This window comes from Epinephelus fuscoguttatus, linkage group LG6 (assembly GCF_011397635.1).
Source record: "Epinephelus fuscoguttatus linkage group LG6, E.fuscoguttatus.final_Chr_v1".
Taxonomy (NCBI): domain Eukaryota; kingdom Metazoa; phylum Chordata; class Actinopteri; order Perciformes; family Serranidae; genus Epinephelus; species Epinephelus fuscoguttatus.
Genome location: NC_064757.1, coordinates 37,309,456 through 37,336,414, shown reverse-complemented (window position 1 = coordinate 37,336,414; position 26,959 = coordinate 37,309,456). Strand labels below are relative to the sequence as shown.

The 26,959-nt window shown below is 42.2% G+C and overlaps 1 protein-coding gene across 3 annotated transcripts in view; it reads left to right on the top strand.

Annotated features, from left to right (window-relative positions):
• Positions 1 to 26,959, top strand: part of ksr2 (kinase suppressor of ras 2) — a 196,167-nt gene that overhangs the window by 28,578 nt on the left and 140,630 nt on the right. For 2 of the 3 annotated variants that reach the window (XM_049578483.1, XM_049578482.1), the window contains exons 4-5: positions 16,158 to 16,193; positions 17,213 to 17,714. In XM_049578483.1, the coding sequence (XP_049434440.1) occupies positions 16,158 to 16,193; positions 17,213 to 17,714 (538 nt within the window). The remainder of the gene's footprint in view (positions 1 to 16,157; positions 16,194 to 17,212; positions 17,715 to 26,959) is intronic. The other variant, XM_049578484.1, reaches the window with a different exon arrangement.

Here is a 26,959-nt window from a genome sequence, read left to right as displayed (position 1 = left end):
CTTTTACTTTTTTAATTTTTACTTTGTTATTATTATTATTATTATTATTATTATTATTATGCTTTATGTCATAAGGTATTGGTTATTATAAGGTTTTGTTTTTTTCATTAGGATTGGACAATTTTACACCTTACATCTCTCCATCTTTATTAGTAGCCCACAGGGGCTAAATGTTATCACACAAATCCATCCACATTCAACCCGAGCAGACCTTTAATCAGCCTGAAAGCAGCTGTGGATGTGCAGGGTCTTTAATACAAACCCTAGTTTAATCAATATATTTATTAGCGCTGTACTGAGTGTCATTTTTTGACATTTGAAGGTTTGAGGTTTTCAAATGAAACTGTGTTTGTCATCATAGTTAATGACATCAAAAAATTAAAAAAAAAAAATCTCCAAACAAAATCCATAATTTGTAAAGCGAGCCATTGGATTCAGTTTTTTAAACGTAATTGAATCAACTTTATTTAACGAATACCTGTAATTTATAGTGCTGTTAGATTGCTGCGACTGCCCTGTTATTACACGTGCAGCAAGCAGGAGAGCAAAGAGTTTCTGACTGCAGTGAAATTTTATTTTGAAAAGCTAAAGCCAACAAATATGAAATTGAAAGTTTTGAATATTCAACTTAACAACGCTTTGGAGTTATTAGAAAAGTTGGATCACACATGTTGGGAACAATCATACGCAGCCACCACTGGAATCTAATCCTGCAAATAGAATAATACTAATACATTAATGTAGCTTTATCTTTATGTGCAGCTGTGCAGAAATACTGAGTTTAAATAGAATTAATAGACATGGAAGAAAAGCTGTGCAGCATTTGAATGGTTTTGAATTTGAATGTTGATGTTAGGAATGAAACTCCAAACTATTCAAACTATTCGGCACAGGCCTAATATTTATTCTGTCAACCTGTAGTGATGCACGTTGGTTCATCTATAGAGACCCGTTAACAAAGACGACCAGATTATTGTTGTAGGTGTTAAAATCTCACGACATACAAGTTATTGTTTATTTCTACCTAGAACAGAGTTTTTTTCCCCAAGTTTTTTTCTCGAATTTCAAGTTTCCTAGCAGTACATTGTCAATATGTAGTCAAATTGAAGCGTAGATATTTTTGTTTATTAATAATTCAAAAGACAAATGAATGAAACTCCATGTTGTGCCACTACATCAGCTGTGATGGCTGGTATATGAAGCCTTTGTCCAACCTCTCCTTTACATCAAAGTAAATACAAAAAGAACACCTTTTGACCTCGTACTGATAAGAAACTTGAATTTTAAAACACGCTGACTTGCAGTCTTAAAGAGGTATTTCACTGCTGGAAAGATGGTCTCTCTCTTAGTATTTTCAGCCTACGTTTTTACAAATCAGAAAACAGAGTGGCGCTCACTTCCTGTTCACAAATTCTCATATTACAGCCAAACAGTGCACTAAAATATGGTTGTGACGACATTATAGGCAGGAAATAGGCAATATAGTGACATAATCTTGGTTTATATTTGATCAGCACTGCCCAGTTTTACAGTTTGATTTCAGTTTTGTCTCTTGATCTGCTTCTGCACTCAGAGTCTGTGTTGGCAGGCACACGAAAATGTGTAAGTACAATCTGTAGTTCGAGCAGCAGCCTTAAAGCTAGTGAAAATTCAAGATAAGAGAAGAGCAGGGCAATCTGGCTGCTTTTAAGGTGGAGGGAGGTTTACCACAGTTCATTTACACATACTACCCATGTTGTTATGATACAAAGCTGGTCAGCAGAGTATCCCTTCAGTTTTCTGTGGTCGTAATGTAGCATTACAATGCCAGTAAAAGCTTCCAATTACCACACATGGCAGCAAAAAGCCTTTGTTGATGTACTGTATGTTCATGTGCATGTGATGAGCTACAGTGAAGACTAATTTTATTTTATTGAGCATTTATGAGGTTTACGTAATTGTAAATGTCGTCCACAATGAAGCGTATTATAAGGGGTAAAGTAAATGGCTGCATTTATGTAGAGCTTTTATCCAAAGCACTTTACAATTTGTCTCTCATTGTCTCTCATGCAAGGTGCAGGCCCCAATATTGGGAGTAATTTGGGGTTCAGTGTCTTCCTCAAGGACATCTCAACATGTGGGGAGATGGGCTGAAGGTGCTATAGGTGACATTTGATATGACGCAGGTGTGAAGGACCCCAAAAGAAAAGAATTTTGTCTCCTGTTTTATTGCCTGAAGCCACATTTTATCCTGTCTCACAGTTGAACTGGTCTTTGTTTTTCTCCCATTATGTGCCTCAGATGGTCGCCCAGTATTTGTCATATTTTCTGTGGCTTTTACAAACTTGCTGAGGCATCTGTTGCGATGCCACAAGTGCATTTCTTTTGTGTCATGGTCGCACACCAGGTGGCGTCACAGGCTGCACTTTGCTTCCAATCTGTCAGGTCAAAGCTTTTGCAATGATACAAATGAACCAGGAGGGGGCAGTAGATCACCACTAAAACTGGGTTGTTGGGTTTAGTAACAACCTTTTGTAAACCCGTTTGATAACATATCTGTTTCTCCTCTACTCCTACTCAAACACACACTACGCACGCACACACACACACACACACACACACACACACACACACACTGTTCTGTAGCAGATGTCCTTTCAGATGGAAGGCTTTGCTGAATAATTAACCAAATTAACTTGATGAGTAGTTTTTCTTCAATGTGCCCTCAACAAAACTGTGCTTTATTAAGAGAGTGCTTTATTAGAGGAGGTGTAACTTGGCCGTTCTTCAAAGCATTTTTAATTTTTTAATGTAATGAATAAGGATTCAGGTGTTCAGACAAACAGGTCATTTGCACCACAGTCCCAAAAACAAGGCTCTTTGTGATTCTGCAGGTACTCAGTCGTCCTCTCGGAATATTCACACCTTTCTGTCGCTGGTTTGTCAGACTGCTGGCTCGCCTTCCTGTGTGCTTGGTTAACTTCTTTGCTTTCTGTCTCATCGGCTTGATTGGGGATGGAGGCGGATGTTGTTCAGCAAGACAGACAGGCGTCCCCTGGCACAGTCTGTCAGGGGGTCCCAGTCGCCCATGCCGCAGTCCAGCTGGGTTCAGACCAGTCAGGCTTCAAGCATTTCTGGACACCAGCTCTGTTTTGCTGTCACTGTCCAGTACTTTGGCTCCATTCACACCGCATCGAAAACATTTCTCAGTTTTGATTTTTCTCCCCTTGCACCTGGTGTACAGAGTTTTGTTTTAATTAGACTAGAGAATAATCCTGTTTCTACATGGCAGTAACTGAATCCTTTATCATTTATCTGATATACTCTTGACCTTTGTAACCTGAGTCCCAGACCCTCGACGTCAGATATGGATGCACATTGCACCCTTTAGCATCTGTATGAGACACACCAGGCTTTCAAACAACTCTAATGTAAACCATCAGTGTCACTGTTAGAAGGTAGGAGGAATGCACGTCCTAAAAAAAGAACAGGAAAGTCCAGTTAGATTGGGATGGGAGTGAAGGTGGATGGGTCCAACAAGCACAGGATGTTGACCCTGGAGACCGGTGTTGGTGTCCTGTAGAGATTTGTCCAGCTCCTTACTGTCTTCTGAAGCCGTTGCCCTCTCACTACTGGTGTAAAAAAGCCCTGTTTAAGGTGGGAATTTCGCACCATTTTACTACCTCACCGTTCTTTAGAAAAAAGGTTCAATCGCAGATTTGGAGGGGGCAGAGATGTCTCACCGGCAGGATGGGACCATGAACGGGATGGGTACAACGTTTTGCATTTAACGTGTTATGTGTGCGACCCACTGCTGGGAGATTTAAAGTGCAGTTACTCAAAGAAAAACAGCAGCCAAAAATGTCTGCAAATTGGGAAAACAATGGCGTCCAGGAGCTCTTTACCCTTTCGAGCAGAGGGCGAGATTAGTCGCCATTTAACAGGGACGGTAAATGATTGCCACGCCTTGTAATGTCACACTAGAGACCAATGCTCGCATTCTTCGCACCTCTTCTGTTTCTGGGATGCCAGCATGTCTTCTAAAGTCACACACTGGGGCGGCATGATGCCACCATTATTTGGTTTTGTAAGAAAAACCAAAGGCGGCCTAAGGAAGGGATGTCATAGTTGCCCTGTCACATGATCTGAAAAAGGTTAAACTGCATCTCACCTTTTTCACTGCATGTAGAGAACTCAGCTGTTATCACATGGCCTAAGCATGGAACATGGTAACCCCTGTCTCTGTCAAAAAATAGTAGCCTGCCGTTGACCTCCTCCTCGATGACCTTTGACCCCTTCCAAGTTGATGCTGTGGCTAGTTTTGATTTTGCTCAGGTGTTTGCAGACAGCTTATGTTGTCTGTTTCCTGGCTTCACTCAGCCTCTGTCCATGGTCCTTAACCTGTGTAGCATTCCTTACAGCATGACATGCCATATTCCAGTTTTCCTCACAGGGGAGTAGTTGTCTTTAGGGTGTAACAAAGGTGAAGGTCTGGTCTCATCATCTCTTTTTACCAAACCAAAACTGGTCACAGCACTGAGTGGGACTGTCACTTCACACCAAAATGCCTAAATAGCTTATAGTACCTCTCAGACTTGTGTATTTGTATTTTTATGTCTTTTTCTACATGGTTTTACTTTATGAATATTTACTGACTATGTTTTGTAATCAGCGTTGGATGATTCGGATGGTAGCACTGTAATTTTCATGTTTTTATGGATGAATAAATTGAAGCTTGAATGGCTAGTTGGACACTTGGTGGGTGCATATTTAGGAAAGCCCCCTCAGCTACATACAAAGCAGCCTACTGCTCTTACACACTGCAGATTTTGAATTAAAACAAATCACCACAGGATGAATCTTACTTTTTTCTATGTTAGAATTTCTATGTTAAAGGGGTCAACAGGGGTTCACAGCTGACCCCCAAAACCTTCTTTGAGGAGGGAGATGGGTTATGATCTTCCCCTATACGATCAACTGTTATCAGATGTTACCGAAGCTCCATATATGGGTCACACTAAGCAAACTCTGTACACTGGAAAAGACCACAAGATGTGGTTGGAAGCTCCAGTTATATCTGTTATATTTTGTTTTGTCAAACATATTAGTATTATATCAAGGATTACATCTTGTTTGGACAAAAACTGCCAAAAAAAAAATCATCTCTGTCCTCTTGGTTGTTTTATTTCTTCACTGTTTACCTCTTCTTCCTCTCTTTTTCCTGTCGTCCTGCTTATCGTTTATCATTCTGTTCTCTGCCTCCTCTCTTCTCCCGTTGCCTCTGTGCTCCCCTCCTTCGCTCCTCTTTCCCTCTCCGGCTCTCCAAAGGCAGGGTCTGGCCACACAGAGCCACTAATAGGCTCTCTAAAAGGGGGGCTGGCTAGAGATGTGTGAATGCACCACAGCAACATGACCACTTTCAGCCTAGAGAGAAATACAAGCTGCGCAGCAGCGCTCTTCATATTCTTACCCAGATGGAGCTTGGAGAGGGAGATATGTCACTGCTTCAAAACATCGTCACATTTGCACATCTGTGTGTGTGTGTGCACTGTTGGTACGAGTACCTGTGTGTCAGCATGTATATATGCAAGGGTGGGAGACGTGCATGTGTTTTTAAGGGTTACACAGTCTCATTTATACACTGCTAAGCAAGAGGCGGAGGATGTTCTTACATCTTGAGGCTTTTTAAAGAGTTTAATTTTTCTCTTAAAAACCTGGAGGTTGTTGCAAAAGTACAGATTCAACCAGCTTGAATGAAAGCACAGAAAAGGATTTACAGATTTATGCCACGTTTATTTTCAAAGAAAATATGTTGCTCCAGTTTATGAGTCATCAGGGTTTATGTTAAAATTGGCAGACATGGACATTCATATACTTTACAATCTTGGCAGTTTATACATCACATAACCAGAGCGATAGAGAACATAATACGTGAATGTATGTTGCTCTGTGGTGTAATGGCGGAGGAAGGAAACTAATGCAAGTTAATAGAATTTTTAACTACAGGCTCTTGGGATTGCAGTCCACGAGTTGCAATGAGGATGAGTCATACAATTCGGAGGCAGCCGGTCGGTCCTTTGTGCCGCAATATACACACATTATCCAGCCCGCTCCTCTAGACAAGTCCTCACACACACACACACACACACACACACACACACACTCATACAAACATTTTCACATGAACAATTTCTTGAATATGAGCTCTTCTGTTGATCAGGCTAATAGTGTTGATCTTGAATAGTGCGACAGGTCTTCTCGGTGCCTTTCCTCTGTAATCTTTGATGGTTAAATGAATGTCCCCGTGCTCGGCCTTCAGACAGCTTCACATGCACATAAACACCTAATTGGCTTCAAATGCCATCAGCGAGGCAAAGAGATGAAGAAAGGCAGAGGAGAGGGAGGCACAGAATATGCGAGAAGAGGAGGTTGGAGGAGAGGAAAGGAAAGTTAAGGAGGCATGTGGGGGAAGGAGGACGTGGAATAACATGAGAGAAAATTAGGGTGAGAAAGAGGCGATGACGACAGGAGGTGAGGAAGAAACGTTGTCATGTCGAGAAGAAAAGAGCAGATGCAACAGGGAAGGAAGGCGAACCAGAAGGAGCATTGACCAAACCCCCGTCTTCCTGAACACCCCTGGGTGGTCCTTATTGGCTGTTAATTAATTAGCAGAGTCTAACTTTGAGTCCCACTGATTACACTGCAAGAACGACTACAAACCCTCAACTTAAAAGAGTCCAGATTAAAAAGAGACACTGCATCTATTGAACGCAGCCATTGCCCTTTTCGCCAAATCCTGTTTACAGTGGCAGTAAGATAAACCAGCTACTGTCCCGGTGGCATTTCACTGCCATTTAGCCCAAAGAGGCAACACATCTAGAGGTAATTAGTCCAATTATGAGGCTGTTATCTGCCTTTCTCAAAGCCTCACCGCATGTTAAGATTGCCCCATTAATGGTGTCGGGGTGTGTCATTTGCATTAATCACAGCAGAGGAGAAGCTAAATGCTTCAGGTGCATTGTTTGTTTCGACAGCTGATGTGGAGATGCAGGGTTATTCAGGAGAGAATGGAAGATTGATGACGATGTGGCTCCAGAATTTTATCGAAAGATATCATTGGTGGGTAGTTACATTTTGCATTTATTCCATTACATGTACTTAAGTTTTTTTTTAATATGTTGGACTTCTAACTTTTACTAAAGTACCTTTGCAATAAAATTTGTACTTCTACTCTGTTACATTGGGCTACACACTTCTCGCTACTCTTACTGATACATGTAGCTATAAATAATCTTTACATTCACCTAAACTCACACCCACAGCAGCAATTGTTCAACAGTGAGAAGTTATTATGGATCCCACTGCTTTTCTTGGCAAGTCCCGCCCCTGCCATGCTGTCATTGGATAAAACACAAAACATTGTTTGTCTAATCACTGCAAACAAATGTTTAAAGAGCAGGGCCGTGAAATCCTACAGCCCCACATCCATGGGTAAACACTGGGGGAGAGCCGACAGAGGGACCTCGACTGTGGGCACAAAACCCGCCGCCCTGCTTTTGGTTCTCTGGCAGAGGAGCAGAATATAGCCGTGGTCAGCGGAGCTTGCTGGAGGCAGCTTAGGGACTGTGGGCCACAGAAGGCAGTCAGGCGGCTGAGAGTCATGCCACAGCCCGAAGAGCGTGTCGCAGAACCAGAGAGAGGGTGGACGGTCTGCTGGGTCCGTGCCCACGGCTGAGTGCCCACTGCTGGCTATCCACCAGTGTCCACACACCCCTGGATGAGGAACCTCCAACATGCTCTGCGGGCCACGACTCCCCCCCTCACCTGCCATGGCTACCTCGTGCAAACATGAACGCCTGGCCAGTCCTAGTGCTAGAATACCTCGTGGGGCATGTCCGTAATAATGCAACAGCAAGAGATAAGATGGAAAGGACAGGAAACAGAGGTGTGGCCCTACCTCCTTCTACGACCCCCTTTCAACTGACGACAGTTCAAGATCATAGCAGATGATGAAACACCTCCATCTCCTTCAAAAGAGGCACGTGCACATCCCTGACCCAACATCAAGACCCTGTTTGCCTATCACACGACCAGGAACAACAGTCACATGATGCGCTGCCTACTTTGTCAGTACAAAACACAACACGCTGATGTAATAAACTGCAACTAATGAAGTTACTCACTTCTTTTACTCCTATTCGAGTCAAAATAATTATAAAGTAACAATACTTTTACTTCAGTACAGTTTCTGTTTACTCTACACACCACTGGATGTTATGCATAAATGCAGCCAGCATTTGCTAATACATGGGAGGAAAGACTGGTCTGTGAGGATTTGTGAAAGGAAAGGTTTGACATTTTGGGAAATGCATCTATTCCTTTTTTTATGTTTGCGGGATGAGGAGGTGGATACTGTTCTTATGTTTATGCTAAGCTAACTTAATCACTTTCTTCAAGCTCCGTACTTAGCACACAAAAGCAGTATTAATCTTGTCACCAAACTCTCGGAAAAGGAGCACATTTCCCAAATGTGAAACTATTCTTTCAAAATATCATTTTTAACTTGTGCTTGTGTCTGAGGTCCTTACAACACAGCTTATCTGGTAAAAACATTGAGGTAGGCAGTTTTCATTTTGGCGTCACTTGGCAAAAAATCTCATAATAAACCTTGAGCATATTGTACTTCAAGTGGACTGAGAGAAAACTTCTGCACCTTCTGTTGGCTCTGTTTTGAGGCTTAAGAAAATCTAGCTCACGAAGTAAGACTTTGGCCATCACAGGTCGTTTCAGAGAGAGGATGTTCCTGTCGGCTGCCCCCACAAATGCAAATATGTGTGCATGTCCTTTTACTCCAAGCCTGATTTAATGCAGGAGAAACCTGCAGAGAAATTTGCTATTCCAGCATTGGCAACAACTGCCTACACTGCAAAGCATCCCAAGAAAGGGTCTGACAATAAATGAAACAAAATCTGTCAATATCAGCACAGTGTTGCAGAGATGGAGAGAAAATGTTGATAATACCGCAGCTTCTTTAAGTCCATGTTTATGTAGCTTACGTTAGCAAGAGCCTCAAATCACAGTGTGTCCTCCTCTCTCACTCCCCACCATGACAGACCTTGCTGGGGGGAGAGTGGGCAGCAGCTCCGGCCACAGACACCCAGTTAGCACTAGCAGACACCTGAATCCAGCCAGTGCGAACCCCAGTCCCAACAGCCCAGACTGCCTGCCAGATCAGCAAACTTTATGTTGCTGCCATTACTTAGGTTAGGCTAGGCGCTGCCGCTGACCACCACTATGACACTCCGTGATGTAGGGGTTGCACTGGCTTGATTTGGCCCAATCCCAATACCCCCCCTTATCCACTACCCCTTAGCCCTTGGCCCTACCCCTAAATCTTTCCCTAGGAATTGGGACACCACTCACTATGTCACCGCATCGGTTACGTTCACGCATACGTAACTATTTTAAACAGGAAGCTACCGATCGCGTTTGCCACATTCATCATGCTTCGTTTGATGAACGACAGACGACAGAGGACTTCTGCTAGCTAGCTAACCAGCTAACATTACGAGGCAGCATAGTTATACTAACTGGGTGTTATCGTAATGTGAAAAGTCCGACAATTTTGCAGAACAGGATAGATGACAGACGCCAGATAGTGCGAGCTAGCTAGCTAGCTAACAAGCAACCGGACGATGGTAACGTTAGCTATGTATGTAAAGATATTTTTTGGGGGTATTTTTAGCCTTTATTTGATAGGACAGACAAGCGTGAAAGGGGGAGAGAGAGAGGGAGTGACATTCAGCAAAGGGCCACAGGCTGGAGTCGAACCTGGGCTGCTGCGGCAACAGCCTTGTACATGGGGTACCTGCTCTACCACTAAGCCACTGACACCCCTATGTATGAACTTTTTTCCCCGTCGGTGGTAGCTATGGCGACGTCTACTCCTCGTTGGTAAGTCAGCATCTGAAATCTCTCTCTCCGAAGGGCTAGTTTCATACCCACTACCCCTCGTATAAGCTCAAATAAATCAATGTATGGGAAATACTGGCTTACAGTATAAAGAGCGTGCATGTACCCATGGTCGTCTGGTGGGAGGGGCTTAGGACAGAGAAGAGGGAGCTGCAGGAGGGACCCCATCTTTAAGTTTGAAGTTTGAGTGTAAAGAGTTACCGTGTTGCTGTTGTACACTACACATTAGATGCTTGCTTTACATTAGAGAGTTTTGTAGCGAGCGACATGTTTCACATCCAGCTTCTTCAGGCTCACCAATCCTGTCATTCAAGTGACATTTTCACATTAGAGGCAGTAATCCAGGTGATTTTGAGCAGACTTCCTGCAGAAATGTCTAGTCAAGAGGTAATATTTCAAGATGCACGATTATACCATTTTATACGTAGTTTGACTGAAGAATGAGACATTGATTGCTTTCTCATAGCACCATCATCTTTCTTTGTACAGTTTAAAATGAAAATTGTCTGCAAATGTATCAGGATCACTTTGTACTATGATACAGTTTAAATGATACCGAATGCATGTCAAAGAAAAGCAGCAATAAAGTAAAAGAAAAGCAATATTGTAATGTGTCTTCAGCAGCGGTGGGAATGCTTTCACAGGAATTGATTGAGCGCAGCAAAGCCTTGATATCAGCAGGCGACCACACTGCTGAAATGGCTTCTAGAAGTTGTGATAAACTACAAGACTCAATGCAATTTTTTTCCCGTCAAAGCGCTGCATGAAAAGTAACTTTAAAAACTTACTCTCTAACAAGCACAAGCTACACAAATTAACTTAAATCACAGCTCTCAAAGGGGTTATGCTCTGTCTATGTGTTCTTCATTTCATTTAGCAGCAAGCTTTTTTTTTTTTTCATTCGCCTGAGGCTTTTGCTAAGGTGAGATCATGTGAAACAAGAAATTCATAAGTCAAGTCTTGTTACTATTTTGCTAAAGCAGTTGCTAAGATACTAGTGCGCTTGATGAATTGACTCATTACTTGAAGCAACAGTTTTCATGAGTGTGATTCAACTTCATTGCTTCTATTGCAGAGGAATTTCATGTGGGTATCAGCTTGATAAGCACTGTCAAAAGCGTTCCTAAGGCGCGGCTGCCTTGTGCATGAATATAATTACTGAAGGGAAGCTCATTACTTAAATCAAAGGTGATCCGGTTGGCATTTTCCAAAAACTTGTCTTGAAATCTTGTTAGATTTCACAAGGTATTAATTTTGAAATGGAGAGTAGAAATTGGCACCACGTGTGTCAGGTATTAAGCACCTCTAGACCTGACCAGTAAGCTCTCTGTTGCCTCTCACCTACTCTGAGCCTGGGTGGTGTGAACTCTTCACTGGTCGCTGATTACTTTCAGTCGTTCACGCAGGGTCAAGCTGAACTTTTACATCTCTGAGTGGCCTGTTGTGGTTTTATTCCCACTGATAAAGGAGGCTTGATTGAGCAACCCCATCATCATTCCCTATGTGGATAAGCGGTCTTTTGGGCCCACTCATCTTTTCTGCATCTTGATGTCTGTCTGAAGGGTTTTTAGGGGTTGAGATGTGGACCTGTTAATGTGGGTTCAGGCACAAGTGTTAGCCAGGTCCTCAGGCAGCCACACTGAGGGCAGAGCAACAGCGACAGCTTCAATCGAGAGACCCTACTGACTTATATCTATAGGCGTGAATTACAGCTGACAGGGTGTGTGTTCCGGGGTCTAATCAGTTCTTGCAAATGTGATCTGTATTTCTGGCAGTCACTGTAAAATATCATGTCTTCAAATGTAAGCTCTCAAGTTTTCCCTTTCACATTTTGTCCTTTGGCTGTTCACACAAACATATTCTGTGCAGGCGATAGAAAACCATGTGACATGCAGTGCTGAAGAGCAGCAGGTTTCTGTGACAACCAAGAAAACAGCAGGTTCTCTAATAAGAAAGAGCCTTCAGCCAGAGGGAAAGGCAGGAGCTAAGCAGTGACATCATTTGGTTTACTGTAATGTTATGTTTCGGTGACAATTTTTCACAGCCTTTATTTTGGCTGTTTGGTGGGTGTATCATGCGTAAAACTATACATACTATAAGCATGATTAGTTGCTGATTCTTAAAGTATTTCCAGTTGTAAAAGTTGTAAATTTCAATTTGAAAGTTGATACTATTAATGTTCTCTCCTGGATAGTTTAAAGAGTACTCCACAGGTTAAGCATAGTACTTAACTCACGATATACAGTTTAAACAAAGATCAAAATCAAATCGTCTCTTGTACAGCATGCATTCTTCTTCCTTGTTAAATCTGGTGCATACAGTGCCCACAATGCAACTTGACTGCTAACAGTTCTGGAAGAGATTGGGATGTGTTATGCTATAGCGGACCTTACTAATGTTGACTCAAGTGACACGGCTTGAGGAAATTAACAGATTTCGCACAGCTCCCTCTGGAGGCTAATTTTTTCTCTTTTTCACAAAAATTGGTGGCGTTCCCTTTAAGTTTAGCGAAGGTTTATATCAGTAATACTCAATTCACAGGCCAAATCTGGCCCCTGATAAGGTGTCCTGTGGCTCCCTAGCCAATTTTTTAAATCATAATGAAAATAAATGTGTTCACACTGGATTTTTTTCATACTTTGAACATAGATCCAGTTCCAGTGTGCACGAAAAAGCATGAAAAATAAAACTGAACAAAAAAAAAAATGCCGGCGAGGACCCCCTGGATGCCCTGAAATAGCATCCGAGCTAAGTCCTCAATGTCTTCAAATCTTAGAAACGCCTCTGCATACACCTCACCTGTATGGGGCTGCTGCATCTGGCCCCTGGCCTCCTGTCATTTTGGATAAATCACTAGTTTATGTTATGGCCATCAGTTTCAGATAGCACTGTTCATGAGAGGTTATGTGTTTTTGGCAGTTTTGCAATTTTTAGCATTCATTTATAGTTCTGTTTGTGGCAACTTGACAGTGGTGCTACCAGAAATTTGTCATAGGGGTGGCCAGATGGGGCCACTGAAAATCTTGGGGTGGCACACCAAGCCCAAAAGCCATAACAATATGCTGTTGAAGTATATAGACACGTTAAACACTATATAAACAATTTAAACAATTTCCCCCCGGGGATTAATAAAGTATTCTGAATCTGAATCTGAATAAATAATTGGTGCATTAAGGAATGGCATACTGCTTTACTTTGGCTTAATATTTTACACTTAATATTACTAATTATCTGATGTTCACAAACTAATTCTGACAGTTAATATTTTGAGTTCCACAACAGCCCTTTTGAATGTGTTGTGTATCTGTACATGTTCAGCTCTAGTTTCCCAGCGCAGCGCAGGGTGGCGCAGGGTGGCGAACCCCGTGCAGAGCTAGTTTCGAGCAGCGCAACCCAAGGCGCGCTCAGTTTGGTAGTTTGGCAGACCGAGGTGTGCTGAGATGGGTGCGGCAGCGCAGCAGGGGGAGGTGTCGACAGATCCAGCTTGGCACAGTGACAGTTTCGTGCCAAAAGGCTTCACCGGAGGTGCGCTAAAAGCTCGCCAGCTGAAACCAGGTCTACTGTCAGCGCAGGTGGAGCGCAGCCGGTGTAAGCCGAAGTTTGGCTGACCGGCGGACAGTGCGCACATGTCACCAAAACCTCACAGGCAGGTTTCCAGAATGTCAGGCACATTAACGATGCAATAAATAGCCACAAAACCACTATTCAATGCAACTATCTGCAATCAGCACATAAATGTATCTCTATATCGACTGTCCCGTCACATCTGATGTCAGATCAAAGGGGATTGGCACCGTTTGGTACGTTTGGCACGTTTGGCACGCGTAATGGAAACCCAACCTGATTTGATTAACACAGCTGCAAACTAATGAGTTCACATCCCTCTCAGCCAACCACAAACAGCTACAGCATCAGATAGGGAGAATATATTCAGCATCTGTCATCTTAGAAAAGTCAAAAGAAAAGAAACAGAGTGAGACTGCGAGAGAGAAAGAGAGAGCACACGCACGAGAGAAACGCAACATTGATTTACAATTGTGGTGACCTCCTCCCAGGCTACCTTTGCATCATCAGCCCGTGGAGGTCTGCTCACAGTTCCGTGTATTCGGACACTGCGAGCTTGGACCTCCCGGACCAAAACATCAGTTTCCTCCTGGGAGAAGTTTGGCCGTCTGACGCTGCTGCTCTCTTCTGCCATGGCAAATTGAGTAAACTCTCATTACACCTTCACGTGGCGCATTTAAGGGCGAGGAGAGGGGCTCATTTGATTGGTGTGATGTGTGTAAAACCCACCCCACGCCTTTTCTCCTCCCTCTTTCTTACTTGCGCAGGTAGGAGGGACGGAGGTGGGAAAGAGGAGTAGCTGCGCCAGCGCGCACGGTATGCCAAACTTGCAAAATCCGCCTGGCTCACCCAGTTGGCTAAGCGCAGGTGCGCTGCGCCTCCGCTGCGCCTGTTTTGCGAAACTAGAGGCCGTTATGTGATTCATAGTTCTTCAAATAGGCTGGTTGTACTTTTCCTTAAAAACATACATAAACTGTTTTAATTTGAAGGACTACGTTAATTGCAAGGAACATTTACTGGTGCAACTTTTCTTAAATTTTTGGGAGACTTGTAGGTATCTGGAGAACCCATATTCCCTCTTGAGGTGGGAGTTTAAGGAACTTCTTTGAAAATGACCATGCCAGATTCTCCTTTGCAAAAATTTTGCCTCATTTTGGGGCATTAATTTTGCCCGCTGCTTGTCAAACTCTGTCGACATGGTTGGTACCAATGGATGCCTTAGATTGTCTAGTTTCATATGCAGCATTAGCTTAAAAATGAGAATGCCACAGTCTCTTAACAACAGTAATGTCAACCTCCAATTATTGTTGCCTCATCACAGAGACAATAAAGTGTATCGCATTACATCGTATCATAACTTGAAAAAAGATGTCAGGCGCACACTGTAAGACTCGATGCAAAAATGTTTTCTTTTATTCAAGTACCAACGTTTCGACTAGACCGTCTTCATCAGGGTCATGGCGGTCTAGTCGAAACGTTGGTACTTGAATAAAAGAAAACATCAAGTTTCAAGTTTGTATATTTTCGTCAATGGTCAGCACCTCTCCAACCCTGGTGTGCTGTCCTCCTCTTTTCAATCGTATCTTATCATATCATATTGTACCGTACCGCATCATTTGTACTTCACGATTCAACCACAAGCGTTTAATGCTCAAGTGCTAAACTGCAGTTTTACCTCAGGAACCAAGGACACTCAAAGTCCTCCCACTTTTCTCACGCTATTCAAGGAGAATACTCAATGAAGATCTGACCTGTTTAAACAAAACAGTGTTCAAAACAATCATTCATTCTGTCAAACATACATTTTAACCTTTGCTTTTGAGTTTCTCTGAGAATTAGTCAAAGAACTACTTCAATTTGCTGCCGTATTAACTATTATTATTAATTCCTTCTAGCCGCAGGATATTAACTGCACCACTGTGTCTGTTAAAACAAAATGTTTTGCTGTGTTTCAGTAGTGCTAAATATAACCCTCGGTGAATGAAAACTTGCAGTCTTTTTTTTAGGTCTTTAATAAGGAATTTAAGAACCCCCCGTCAAGATGATTTGAGTATACTTAAAAAAAGAAAATGAGACCCTTGAAAATTCCTGTATATTATGTCCCTTGTGTCTCTGCAGCCGTCTCTTCCCACATCTCGCTGTTCCTCGCGGCCTCTTCTTCATAACATTACAGAATAGGAAAGGCTGCAGGGTTTTTTTCCATCAAGTTTAGCAATTCCACCGGGACCTTTTATGGGAGATATTTTTTCGTGGTTCATTTGATGTTGCTGGTGTTGATACTGTGTTTGAAGTTTGTGTTTTTGATGCTCATAGTTCCTTAGAGACAATGTCACAGGGAAGAAAAATAATGACACAAAACATAAAAAAGTGTAGTGTTGTTGACAGAAATTTGCATTGCAATGTGGCTCGGCGGTCAATAGCAGTTTTTTGAAGAGGTAGATTTTGCCTAGAGTCATGTAGGAGAGACTGCATCTGCTGAGATGTACCCAGGATCAATTCGACCAGCGTTATGTTTTGTTTTGGTGAACAGCCTTTTGGTTATGCATAACTGCAGATGGAAAGGCAAGTAGGATGTTTCAGACTCTCTCAGCTGTGTCCCTGCCCAATCAATAAACACATCTTTTTTTTGTTTCTTTCTGAAGAACAACTTGAGGAGGATAAATTGCACAGTAACGGAGGTAAAGTATTGTCATCTGAGCTCGAAAAACACTCATTTTGGCTGCTCACCTTCAATTATTTTGCCTCTGTTGTCCTTCTCATTCAACAGAAAGTTCAGTTTTGGTAGAAGTCGGCTTGTGTTATGACTCATGCAGCTTTGACCTGTTTTGTTTTGGTGCACTCCTCCATTTTTTCTCACTCTCTTTCTCCATCCATTCATGCTTAATCTGCTCCACATCAGCATATTTGAACGCCACTGCACTACTAATACGTTTACATCAGATAGCGGCGGAGTTAATTCTTCATTACCCAAATTGAGCACATTTGCTGGTCATAAATGTCCGCCTGCTGCCAGGATTACTCGTACCGCTGCAATCAAGAACTAGAGTTAATGGATGTTTTAGTATTAAGTGCATGACAAGAACCACTTTAGTTTTAACTTGATACACCATATTACACAAAAATGTTCGCCCAAATTGTGAGAAAAACATTTTCTCACTCTCCACAAGTGGTGTATAGACTGCAGATAGTTTGGATATTATTTGCCCAGGTTTTCAGACATCTGCTCCTGAGATTCCTACAATAGAGATGCTCTCAGTGCAGAAAAAAAAATGCTAAATTTGACAGCAACATCTTTTTACATAACGACACTGTTTTAGCAGTTTTCACAGGGACTTCAGTAGAAAGGAGTTCCACTGGAAATTATAAGGTCTATGGATTATCCAGAGTAACTAGGACATTGTTTCTGGAAATGTTACTGTTTAACTTTTCAGTTGGCATTTTAAAAAGCCATATTCAGCATTAACAAAATCCATTTACCTCTATTGTATGTGTTTCAAGGCTGAACGCTTACAGACATCTCAAAACCACCACAAACATTAAACCAAAACTTTCTGCATGGCTTGATACCACCACAGATCAGCAAGAAATTACTGTAGGTTCATTTGTGATTAGTGTGAATGTGCATTTAATGCAGTTTGTCACAACCAGGTGTTGTGTTGGCGTTTAATCAGCCTCCATCTCTGTCCTCTTCCAACAGGGAGCCAGGCGAAGCAGGACTGGTCCATCCAGTGGCCCACCTCTGAATCGGGCAAAGAAAACACTCCGGTGTGCCAGCCAGAGGCCAGTCAGTGGATCCGGTTCCAGCTCTCCCAAAGCCCCAAAGTCCAGTCCAAGTACAACCAGCACATGTGCCACAGCCCCCAGGCCCTGGCCCCCCCTTTATATGCCGATCGACTGACCGTCGACAGCCCCGCCACAGGGCTCTTCCCTCCCTTGGACACTGGTCATCGCTCCCTGCCCCCGTCACCCCGCCAGAGGCATTTTGGCCACACACCTCCTCGGACTCCCTTGGTGGTCAACACCATGACCCCGCCTGGCACTCCCCCTATGCGGCGAAGGAACAAAGTAAAGGCCCCAGGCACGCCACCTCCGCCGAGCCGCAAGCTCATCCATCTGCTGCCGGGCTTCACGGCGCTGCATCGCAGCAAATCCCACGAGTTCCAGCTGGGGAACCGCTTGGAAGACACGCAGACACCAAAGTAAGTCTTATACACTTGTGGATTTTTAATGGGGAACAGTTGATGCTCTGTGTTTACTTAATAACCCAAACCATGACACCAATAATAATACAAAGGTCAAATCATCTCCAAAATTCTAAGCAGAGGATCTGAAGCTGCTGTCACTCCCAAATTAATTGACACATCCTGTAATGCAGGAAGGAAAACTAGACAATAAACTAATTCTGAGTTAATGATGTATTCTGATGCTGTCAAACGTTTATTAATGAGTGTAGACAGGCCTATATTTTAAATTAGAATTAACTGAATATATATGGTAGAAAGAGTGTTATGTGTGATACAGGGCCTCCACACCCTTTGTCAGGTATATAAATCAGTCTCTGCTGAAACTCCACACTTTAAAAGAATCAAATCAGTGATGAGTTAATTCATGAGTTTTGTGTCATGGATGAGTCAGATCTTGTAAAGTTTTGTGGAGAATTTGGACACTGATCCCACTACCTCTCACACGCTACGCTAACTCCGTTCCATTTGAACTAATCCCCCTGTGAGCACTCACAGATTGCAGCGCGTCAAGAGTTGAGTTAGATTCAGCTTGTTTGCTTTTTATGCTAAGACGCTGGGTTGCCACCTTGATGACCACACACCAAAGACGAGGTGGCCGATGGAGGACTGCAAATCCATTGTGCTTTGGGACATTATGATCAGTTTCTCCAGTTTCTGCATCACTGATGCACTGTCATGTGTACTGAGAGGAAACCAGTGACACAGAAACAGAAGCACTTTTGCTGAGCCTCAAATGTTTCCCCCTTCCTTTCAATCTTCCTGCGTTCCACCAAGTTTTCTTCACATAGTCCCAAACATTATCCACCCATTCACTAACATTTTAAATGTGTACACATATAGATCAGTCAGTGTGTGAAAGGTCATGGGATCAATGCCCACATTCTCCACAAAACTTTACAAGACCTAAGAGAGCGGTCTATCTTGTCATCTTAATGACCAATACCCGAAAATTAGGTTTCTGAGTGCTTAGGGTGATGGACTGCTAATCCTTTACGCTCTGCATTCGTGGGTTTGAATCTCATCCTTGTCGCAGTTAAGTTAAGATCACATCCTGCATCAGAAATGTTCTCTTGCTCATTGTTATACGTCACATATACTGAGAGACAACCTTATGTTTCCGGATGTTGTGAAGTGAAATTGATGTTTTTGGGTGCTGTTAAGTTGGTGAATGTTTTCTAAATGCTGCGCATGTGTCATCAAGTTGGTGAAGACGTTCTTTTATTTGCATATGTAGTGTCTATTTGCTGTGTGTTGAGCACTCAGGGCCACCGTACTACAGGGATATAATCAGGGGAGTAATGAGTCAGATCCTTTGCTTGAGTGAAATGAGCAATTCTCCATGATAAAAATTACTCCTGTACAGGTAAAAGTCCTGCTTTAAAGATGCCTCTTAAAGGGATAGTGCACCTAAAAATGAAAATTCAGCCATTATCTTCTCACCCATATGCCGAGGGAGGCTCAGGTGAAGTTTTAGAGTCTTCACATCCCTTGCAGAGATCCAAGGGGAGAGCGGGTAGCAGCACAACACCTGATGCAGGCTGGGCGCCCCAGATTAAAACGTCCAAAAAACACATAATTGAAACCACAAAATATCTCCATACTGCTCGTCAGTAGTGATCCAAGTGTCCTGAAGCCCCGACATAAAAAGTTGTTTGGAAAAACGTCATTTGGACTCTGTTTTTAGCCTCATTGTAGCCTGCAGCTCTGACTGCTTCTGTGTACACCGAGCTCACATGTGCGCGCTTGGGTGTGAGACCAGCGAAAGCATGTGAACACACATGAACGCGGTGCCCATGTCTCACGGTCTCGCGCAAGCGCACACACGTGAGCGCGGTCCACAGAGAAGCAGTCAGAGCTACAGGCTACAATGAGGCTAAAAACAGAGTTCAAATGACGTTTTTCCAAACAACTTTTTATGTCGGGGCTTCAGGACACTTGGATCACTATGTACGAGCAGTATGGAGATATTTTGTGGTTTCAATTATGTGTTTTTTGGACGTTTTAATCTGGGGCACCCAGCCTGCATTAGATGGAGTTGTGCTGCTACCTCCTCTCCCCTTGGATCTCCGCAAGGGATGTGAGGACTCTAAAACTTCACCTGAGCCTCCCTCGGCATATGGGTGAGTAGATAATGGCTGAATTTTCATTTTTGGGTGTACTATCCCTTTAAGTAAAAGTAGGTAAATTTTTTTCTGGTATTATAAAAGGAGGGAGTACTCATAATTCAGAAAACGTATGCTTGAATGGAAGATGATTTGGGCTAAAAGCAAAATTACTCCAGATGTTTTTATTTAGGAGTGAAGATGTCTGGTTCTTATTGTCCACTGTCCAAATGATCTTGTTTATAAAGTTTCTTAGAGACAATATTCCAAGTTGTTACTGGCAGTCAGTTTCAGCAGATAGCCTGCCTGAAGTGAACATTCAGAGATTCAGTCCTCGCTCTCCCTGATCTGTACAAGATCTAACAACGTAATTCCATCCGATCCAAGTAGCACAGAAAGGAAGTTAGGGCCCCACCTTTCCTTTCAGCAGTTTTACTCCAACATAATCTTCCACCAGAGTCCAATCAGATTAATTCCTGGGAGGACATCATTGCCCATAAAGAACCAACGGCCTGTCGGTAGAGATAAGGGGCCTCGGGGCTGAGTTCCTGACCGGCCATGCCTATGTCTGGTGCTATGCTGATCAGATTTGGCCATGAACAGGGTCCACCACTGCTAGGTAATCAGGAACCAGAGTCCGCCTCAGGAGAGCTGCACTCATTTTGATAATGCCATTAGATGACAGTGCCCTATCACTGCTACACTTGGTAAGTTAATATTTGGGAGTTGTCCTCTGCTTTTACGATGGCCATCTGGGCTATATTTGGTGTGTGCTTGGCTACATCCACACACGTCCGCGTATGTGGGTGCGCGCATCTCTATCTGCACAGTGAGGAGTGGATCATAGCCGCAGTGAATAGGCTCAAACGGCATTAGAGAATTGATTACCGGTCCCTGAGCGCTGATAGACTGCAGGCTGTGAGTTGAGCCCCTCTAATCAATGGCCTGTGTGTGCCTGGAAATGTTGCAACTCATCGAGACAGGGCAGATCTGCTGGCTTCTCTGATAGCCAAGGACCTCTCATAATACATCATAATTGGTTGGGGGATGGTGCTGGCAAGCATCAAGTTGGTGGTTCAGCGCTGGCATGAGGCACTTGTTCTTGTTTGTTTCGTATCTGCATGCACGGGGGAATTGGTTTCACTGCAGAGTTGGCGTCTGTTTTCTCCTTGATGCAAGAGTAAATACCTGAAGTTAAAAGCCTGAAAGTTCAGACTATATTTTATTAAATCCTCTACTGAGATTTTTATTCCTTGTTTTTAACCTAAAGGCTCAGGATGGGAAAAAAAGATAATACAGTCACCAAACCCTGAAAAAATATCACACAGAAGGTGATTTCATACAGCCGTGGCTGCTATTCTTTGATAACCTCTTCCTTCCATATTTCCCTTATACCAACCTCACGATTTTAATAAGCTCACAGTGATCTCATCTTCTCTTGCTTAATTGCCCGGCACTGTGGCCCGACCACAATAACCAGGGATTACCCTCTGACCCCAAGAGATATTTTTCTTCCTTTATCTTAATGAGATATGGCCTAATATCTCATTATCACTGTATAATACAGCACAAAGACTATGTAGCTGAGGGTGCAAGAATGCCTGCCATACCATGTTGAAGGGAAACTGAGGTTTGGTTTAAGCACTAGTAGATAAGTGACATTCCATTTTATGAAATATAATAATTGGCCATTGTCCTTTGGTTTTGGAAACATTCAAGTATTTCCATTAACCTCAGAGATAAAAGATGACTAAAGTACTGTACCACTCATGACACATGGGCATATGAATGGTAGTTAATTACCCCCGCTAGGCGAGACCGTGGAGGGGATTGTGCGTTTGGTCATGTGCAGCTAATTACTGGACCAATTAGCCTAATACTTTGTGTACGATTATATACTGAAGGACTGCTTGTGGTTACAGTGATTCATAAACCCTTTTTCATTGATTGTTTTATACCGTTATTGACTGCTCACCCCTCACGTCTGTTAACTGGCTGATAGGAGCCATATAAGTTTTCCAGAAATCATCTCAGCTAAAAAAAAATACCACAAGCCTTGTCGTCTTTTGCAGGCCAGCTATTGGCCTTCGTCGTGGCTCGAAAACTGACATTGATAGAAAAGTTTGATCTCATTTTGAATGGGAGCATCTGCAGATTAATTCCATGTCTGATTCCATACCTGACTAAATGATATCAGCCTCATTATAGCAGTATTGTACAGTGTTGGCTTAGATTGTGAACGACGTCTAGGACACCTCACGACGTCCCGACAGAAAGTTGAGCATGTTTGATTTTTTTTTTTTTTTTTTTTTGTCTTTCATGACTTCTCCTGTCAGAGCTGTCACTTTGACCACTAGAAACACATCTGCTGCCGTGAACAACTGTATGGCAACAACAGCCCAGCCTTTTTAATATTTCCTCTAGGGACATTACCACACAGAGGCACGTTAGTAACTTGATGAGTACTGCAATTAGCATCAAGCTAGCAAAGAATGTTATTTCTTTATAATGATGAAGGATATAAAAGAATAAAATTAATAATGGCGGGGCTTTTACTTACCAGAACTGCAGAGGCTACCAGCTTCATTTGAAACAGACTACATTATAAACGGGCCGTTATTTATTATTCCCTCTGTATTTTCATATTTTTACTTTCAATCCGCTCCAGTGTGCCTTGATAAAGTTAATGCATTGCGCCATCATTTCAAACTCAGCACTTTCTGTATCTGTTTCAAATTAAAAGCTCATTATAACTTCAGTTGAGAGAATTCCTTAATTTTCTAAATAAGCTTTTATTGGGAAACATTTGCAGGAACTTGTTGTGGAGGATTCAGTGACTTGTATGTTTGCGTACAATACTTCAAGTGTAGCTCCTGCCATCTGGTGGTATGTTTTACCTTACTACAATAACATTTCAGCTGACACATGAACAGACACAGTGACTGAAATAATAGTAATGATAATCTAAATACGACAAGAATGACATCACACACATCGGGAAAGACGACTAGGGATGATTGGTCTTGGACCAACATGTAGTCCATCACGTCTGTTGGCCAAGTCACGGCAAGATTTTAGGACTCAACAATCGCCTAATCTGACATAGTGACTGTTGGAACAGACAAAAATGTTGTGTAGCATGAACTCCGCATTATGAGTCACTAAAGTTAGGCACTATACGAGATGAATTAGTCCATGCTTTTCTTATCTTTGCTGCCATCTTGACTGCAAGGGAGCTGGGAGGGACAATTTTACTGGGTGCAGCTGCGCAAAGTTTTGCTCTGTCCACTGTATGGCATCATAACACACCGGGAACGTTTCGGTAGCAGTTTGCCTGCCTGATTTTGACATGCAGATTTTGTTGATTTGGTCATATTTCCTTGATATTTGTGCCTCTCTCATAACTAAGTAAGTAGGCCAGTAAGTAATTAAATGGTTACTATTTGTGTCTGTTTTTGTTGACTTTATTGTTGGTTCTGAATGACATGGATCAAAAATTCCCGGCTGTGTTTTAGTCGTTAAAAATACATTCGTCCTCATAATTATAGTCTATCTATATTTCACATACAGTGCTTGTTAGCAGGAGAACTTGAACTGCTCTGTGCAGCCCGCAGTGGCCCCGTCAAAAATAGATGAGGCGTGTATCATTATTATTATCATTATTATTAGCTTCTGGGATGCTTCTGAAGCGTGCTTCGGCGCATCTGCTGAAATTAGTTGTCCAGAGTGGCCGCGATAAGCCCCAGCAGCTGCCTGGCGGAGTGCACTTTTCAAGTTGTATTCTGCTTTGCTGGAGCATTTTCTCTTCTTGGTATGTTGCAATGTGAGTGCTGGAGAAATCACTCTGGTAATTGATAATCAAAACAAGTTGGATTTTGAAATATTGTTATTAACATTCATGTTTTTGGCTTAATACACTCTGCAGAACTTCTTCATTAAGGTTGGCTTCATTGTTCTTTGTCTCTAAAGTTGTCACTAAGTGTTTCAGGGTACTTTAATGGCCTTTCTCATGCGTAATATCCTCTGTGTCAATGTTTATTCATCTTAAGCTGCACAAGATGTGTTTTTCAGATACTGTACCAGGATGCTTCAGCAATCAGGGTCCAAAATTATTTCCAGTTGTTTTTATTATAAAAACTCAGCAAAGACTCAGATCTGTTTGTGCGGACCGTCATCTTCTTCTTTATAGCCCTTTGCTTCTTGGTTTAATGTGTTTGTCTGTGAGATAATGTGTTTTCCTTTCAGCTTGCAGTGAACCACAGGCTGGTTTCTATCCCTCTGTAGAAATAATGAGCAAATTGCCTCCTTATAGCGACGTGTTCAGTAATATCTATAATTCCAAGAAAATCGCACCCTGAGATGAAACAGCTGCCAATTTTGCAAGTCATAATGCATAAGAAAGCAAACTTTCACCTGTGTGGGGAAATTTTAATCTTCTTTCTCACCACCTGTCAAGTGTAAGTCCAAATATATTCAGTTGTGCTTCTGCCTGTTTTGGTCCTGTGTCTGCTGACAAAGATATTTGGGTCTGTTTGGCTGTTTTACTTTTAGCCTTTATGGACTCTGCAGATAGTCTTTTTTTTTGTCCGCCCCCAGTTTTAAAAGTGACTGAGCAGAAGTCAGTACAGAGCTGTAACAACCCAATTACGTTGTAGGTTTCTGAAAACCACGGATATGTTAGCGGATACACTGAAACCTATATTTCAACAACACCGTGGATAAGGCGTGGTTAAGTTTACACACAAAAACAATTTGGTTTTGGTTGGGAAGACATTGTGTTTTGGCTTAAAATACCCAATTTGGGGGGCAAAATCCCCACTGAAAAAACACGGCTTTTCATGATGCTAACCTAGCAGGAAATGCAGTGATGTCTCAATAGGAAATAACAGCTTTTCATGGTAGTATCCCTGCTGGAAAACAGCAACAGGTTGCTACAAAACTCCCACATTTGGTACCTGAAAAGCTGCTGGAAAAACAGCAACGACTCGCTAAGACACAGCTGGTTTTGTTGTTGTTGGTCTTGAATCGTGGTCTGCAGCTTAGTGGCATGCCATCCACTATCCCCTCCACCTACCGATGATAAAGTCAGCTCATATACTACGTCACTGTAGAACACCAAATGTGTAATGTATCCGTGGTTTGCAGAAACGTACAATGCCAACATTTTCTTGTGGTGACTGGGCCGGCTGCAGAATGAGGTGTTGATTCTCAGTAGGACTGGCAGTACTAGCTCCAAATGTTCCTTAAACATATTGCCTCATGAAGCTTTAAACTTTACTCAGGAAGAAGAATTGAGGAAGAAGAATAGATGTTTACTTGATATATAATGGCCATCAAAGTTTTTCTCTCTCCGTCTTTGTCGAAATTATGAAAATCGACTTTTTTCTCAATACTCCTTTGTTTGAAAGCACTTCTTTGGTGAAAGATACTGAGCGGATTCTTCTCGTTCCTGTGGTAATGAGTCGGGCTCTTTGTTGATAGATGTAATGTAAAAATAGATCTTCTAGTGTGTCTTTAACAAGAAGCATAATCTTGCAAATTAGTAGCATGAGAAGTTGCTGGCAAGCAAGTGACGCAGGGTCCTTTGTTTTACAACAGAAGCCATTAAAGAAGTGCTTCACAGAAAGTAAAACTTTTTTTTCATTTGTATTATTGTATGTTAAAACAAATCCTCTCATACAAAGATTTTTGTCAAGATATTACTTGTTTCAGCTAAGAAAAAAAGATTCTCTTAAAAGCCTGAAGCCAGTATACAGTTCAGGAAGATGTATTAGCTTTACAGTCACCTTTCCTGTTTACATCTGTGCCATCTATAACAATTTGTGATGACTACAAAGTATCACAACACATTTCCCCATACTATAATTAACGAGCTGTTCCCCAGCATGAAAAATAGAATATGCTGAGATCAGGGATGTCGCCAAGTTTAGGGAAGTAATTAGTTTGATATTAGTCTGAGTCATAAAGTGTGCACTCACAGTATGTATGCATAGACAATAGGGGCCTATAGTTCACCTTTAAATACTGATTTACTTTCCCAAAGTGGTTTAATAACAGTCCATTATGTGCCTTCTCTTTTTGTCCTGTAAATAGCAGTCTCTCTACAAAAAATCTCTGCCAGCAAACACTTGCAATAAAAACATGTGCTTGATCAGTGCAGACCACTTATCAATCAGTTAGTTAAATCAAAATGAAAACCATAGATTTATAAAGGTTTCACAAAAGCCAGGGAGTTTCACCAAGAAGCAAACCACATATACTGTAGATACAAGAAGGAAGATGGACATGAGATCGCCAGATGTTCCCAACCCAATCACCAGAGAAATGTTCACATTGTAAGCTTCTGCAGACCATAGATACATCACATTTGTACATTATTTTGTGGTGGATCTGTTTAAAGTATATGTTTCTCAATGGCTCAAATGCTGCTGGGAGACACTGCAATGTGTTTGTAAAAAACACCTAGGTTTGGTGCCACAAATGCTGTTGGGATATGTCACGATGTGCTGCTAAAAACACACAGATTCTGTGCCACAGATACTGGTGAAAATGCCGTCAAGGGTCACCAAAAAACAACCTGTGCTGTTGCTTGTTGGTCTCAAACATTGGTCTGCAGTGGTCTGCAGCTTGGCAGGCGTCTCCCCTAGTTGACACGACATCCACCATCTCCTCCACATCAGCGCATTTATTATGTCACTTTAAAATCATTGATATACCTATGAAACATGCAAATGTAACGTATTCTAGTTTGCAGAAACGTACAGTGCCAACATTTTCTTCTGGCGACTGGGCTGACGTTTCTAAATCTTGAAAAGGTCAACATGGTGAAATTAACATGGACTGAAGCAAAAACAGTTTTGGTGATTTCTCTTATTTTCATTATTCATGATCAAGCGTGAAGTGTTAACAGGGTGAAAAACACTCTTACACAATCATTACACAACAAAAATGGAAATTCTATTTAAACTCCATCTAAAAAAAACAAGAAGTTGTGCTCTTAGATCTACATGACTTAAAACCTGAGCAGAAAGTTTCTCTTTAACAGGGTGATAAGTTAATCTCCATGCTGAACATGAAGTCACAATCTTCTGCTCATCA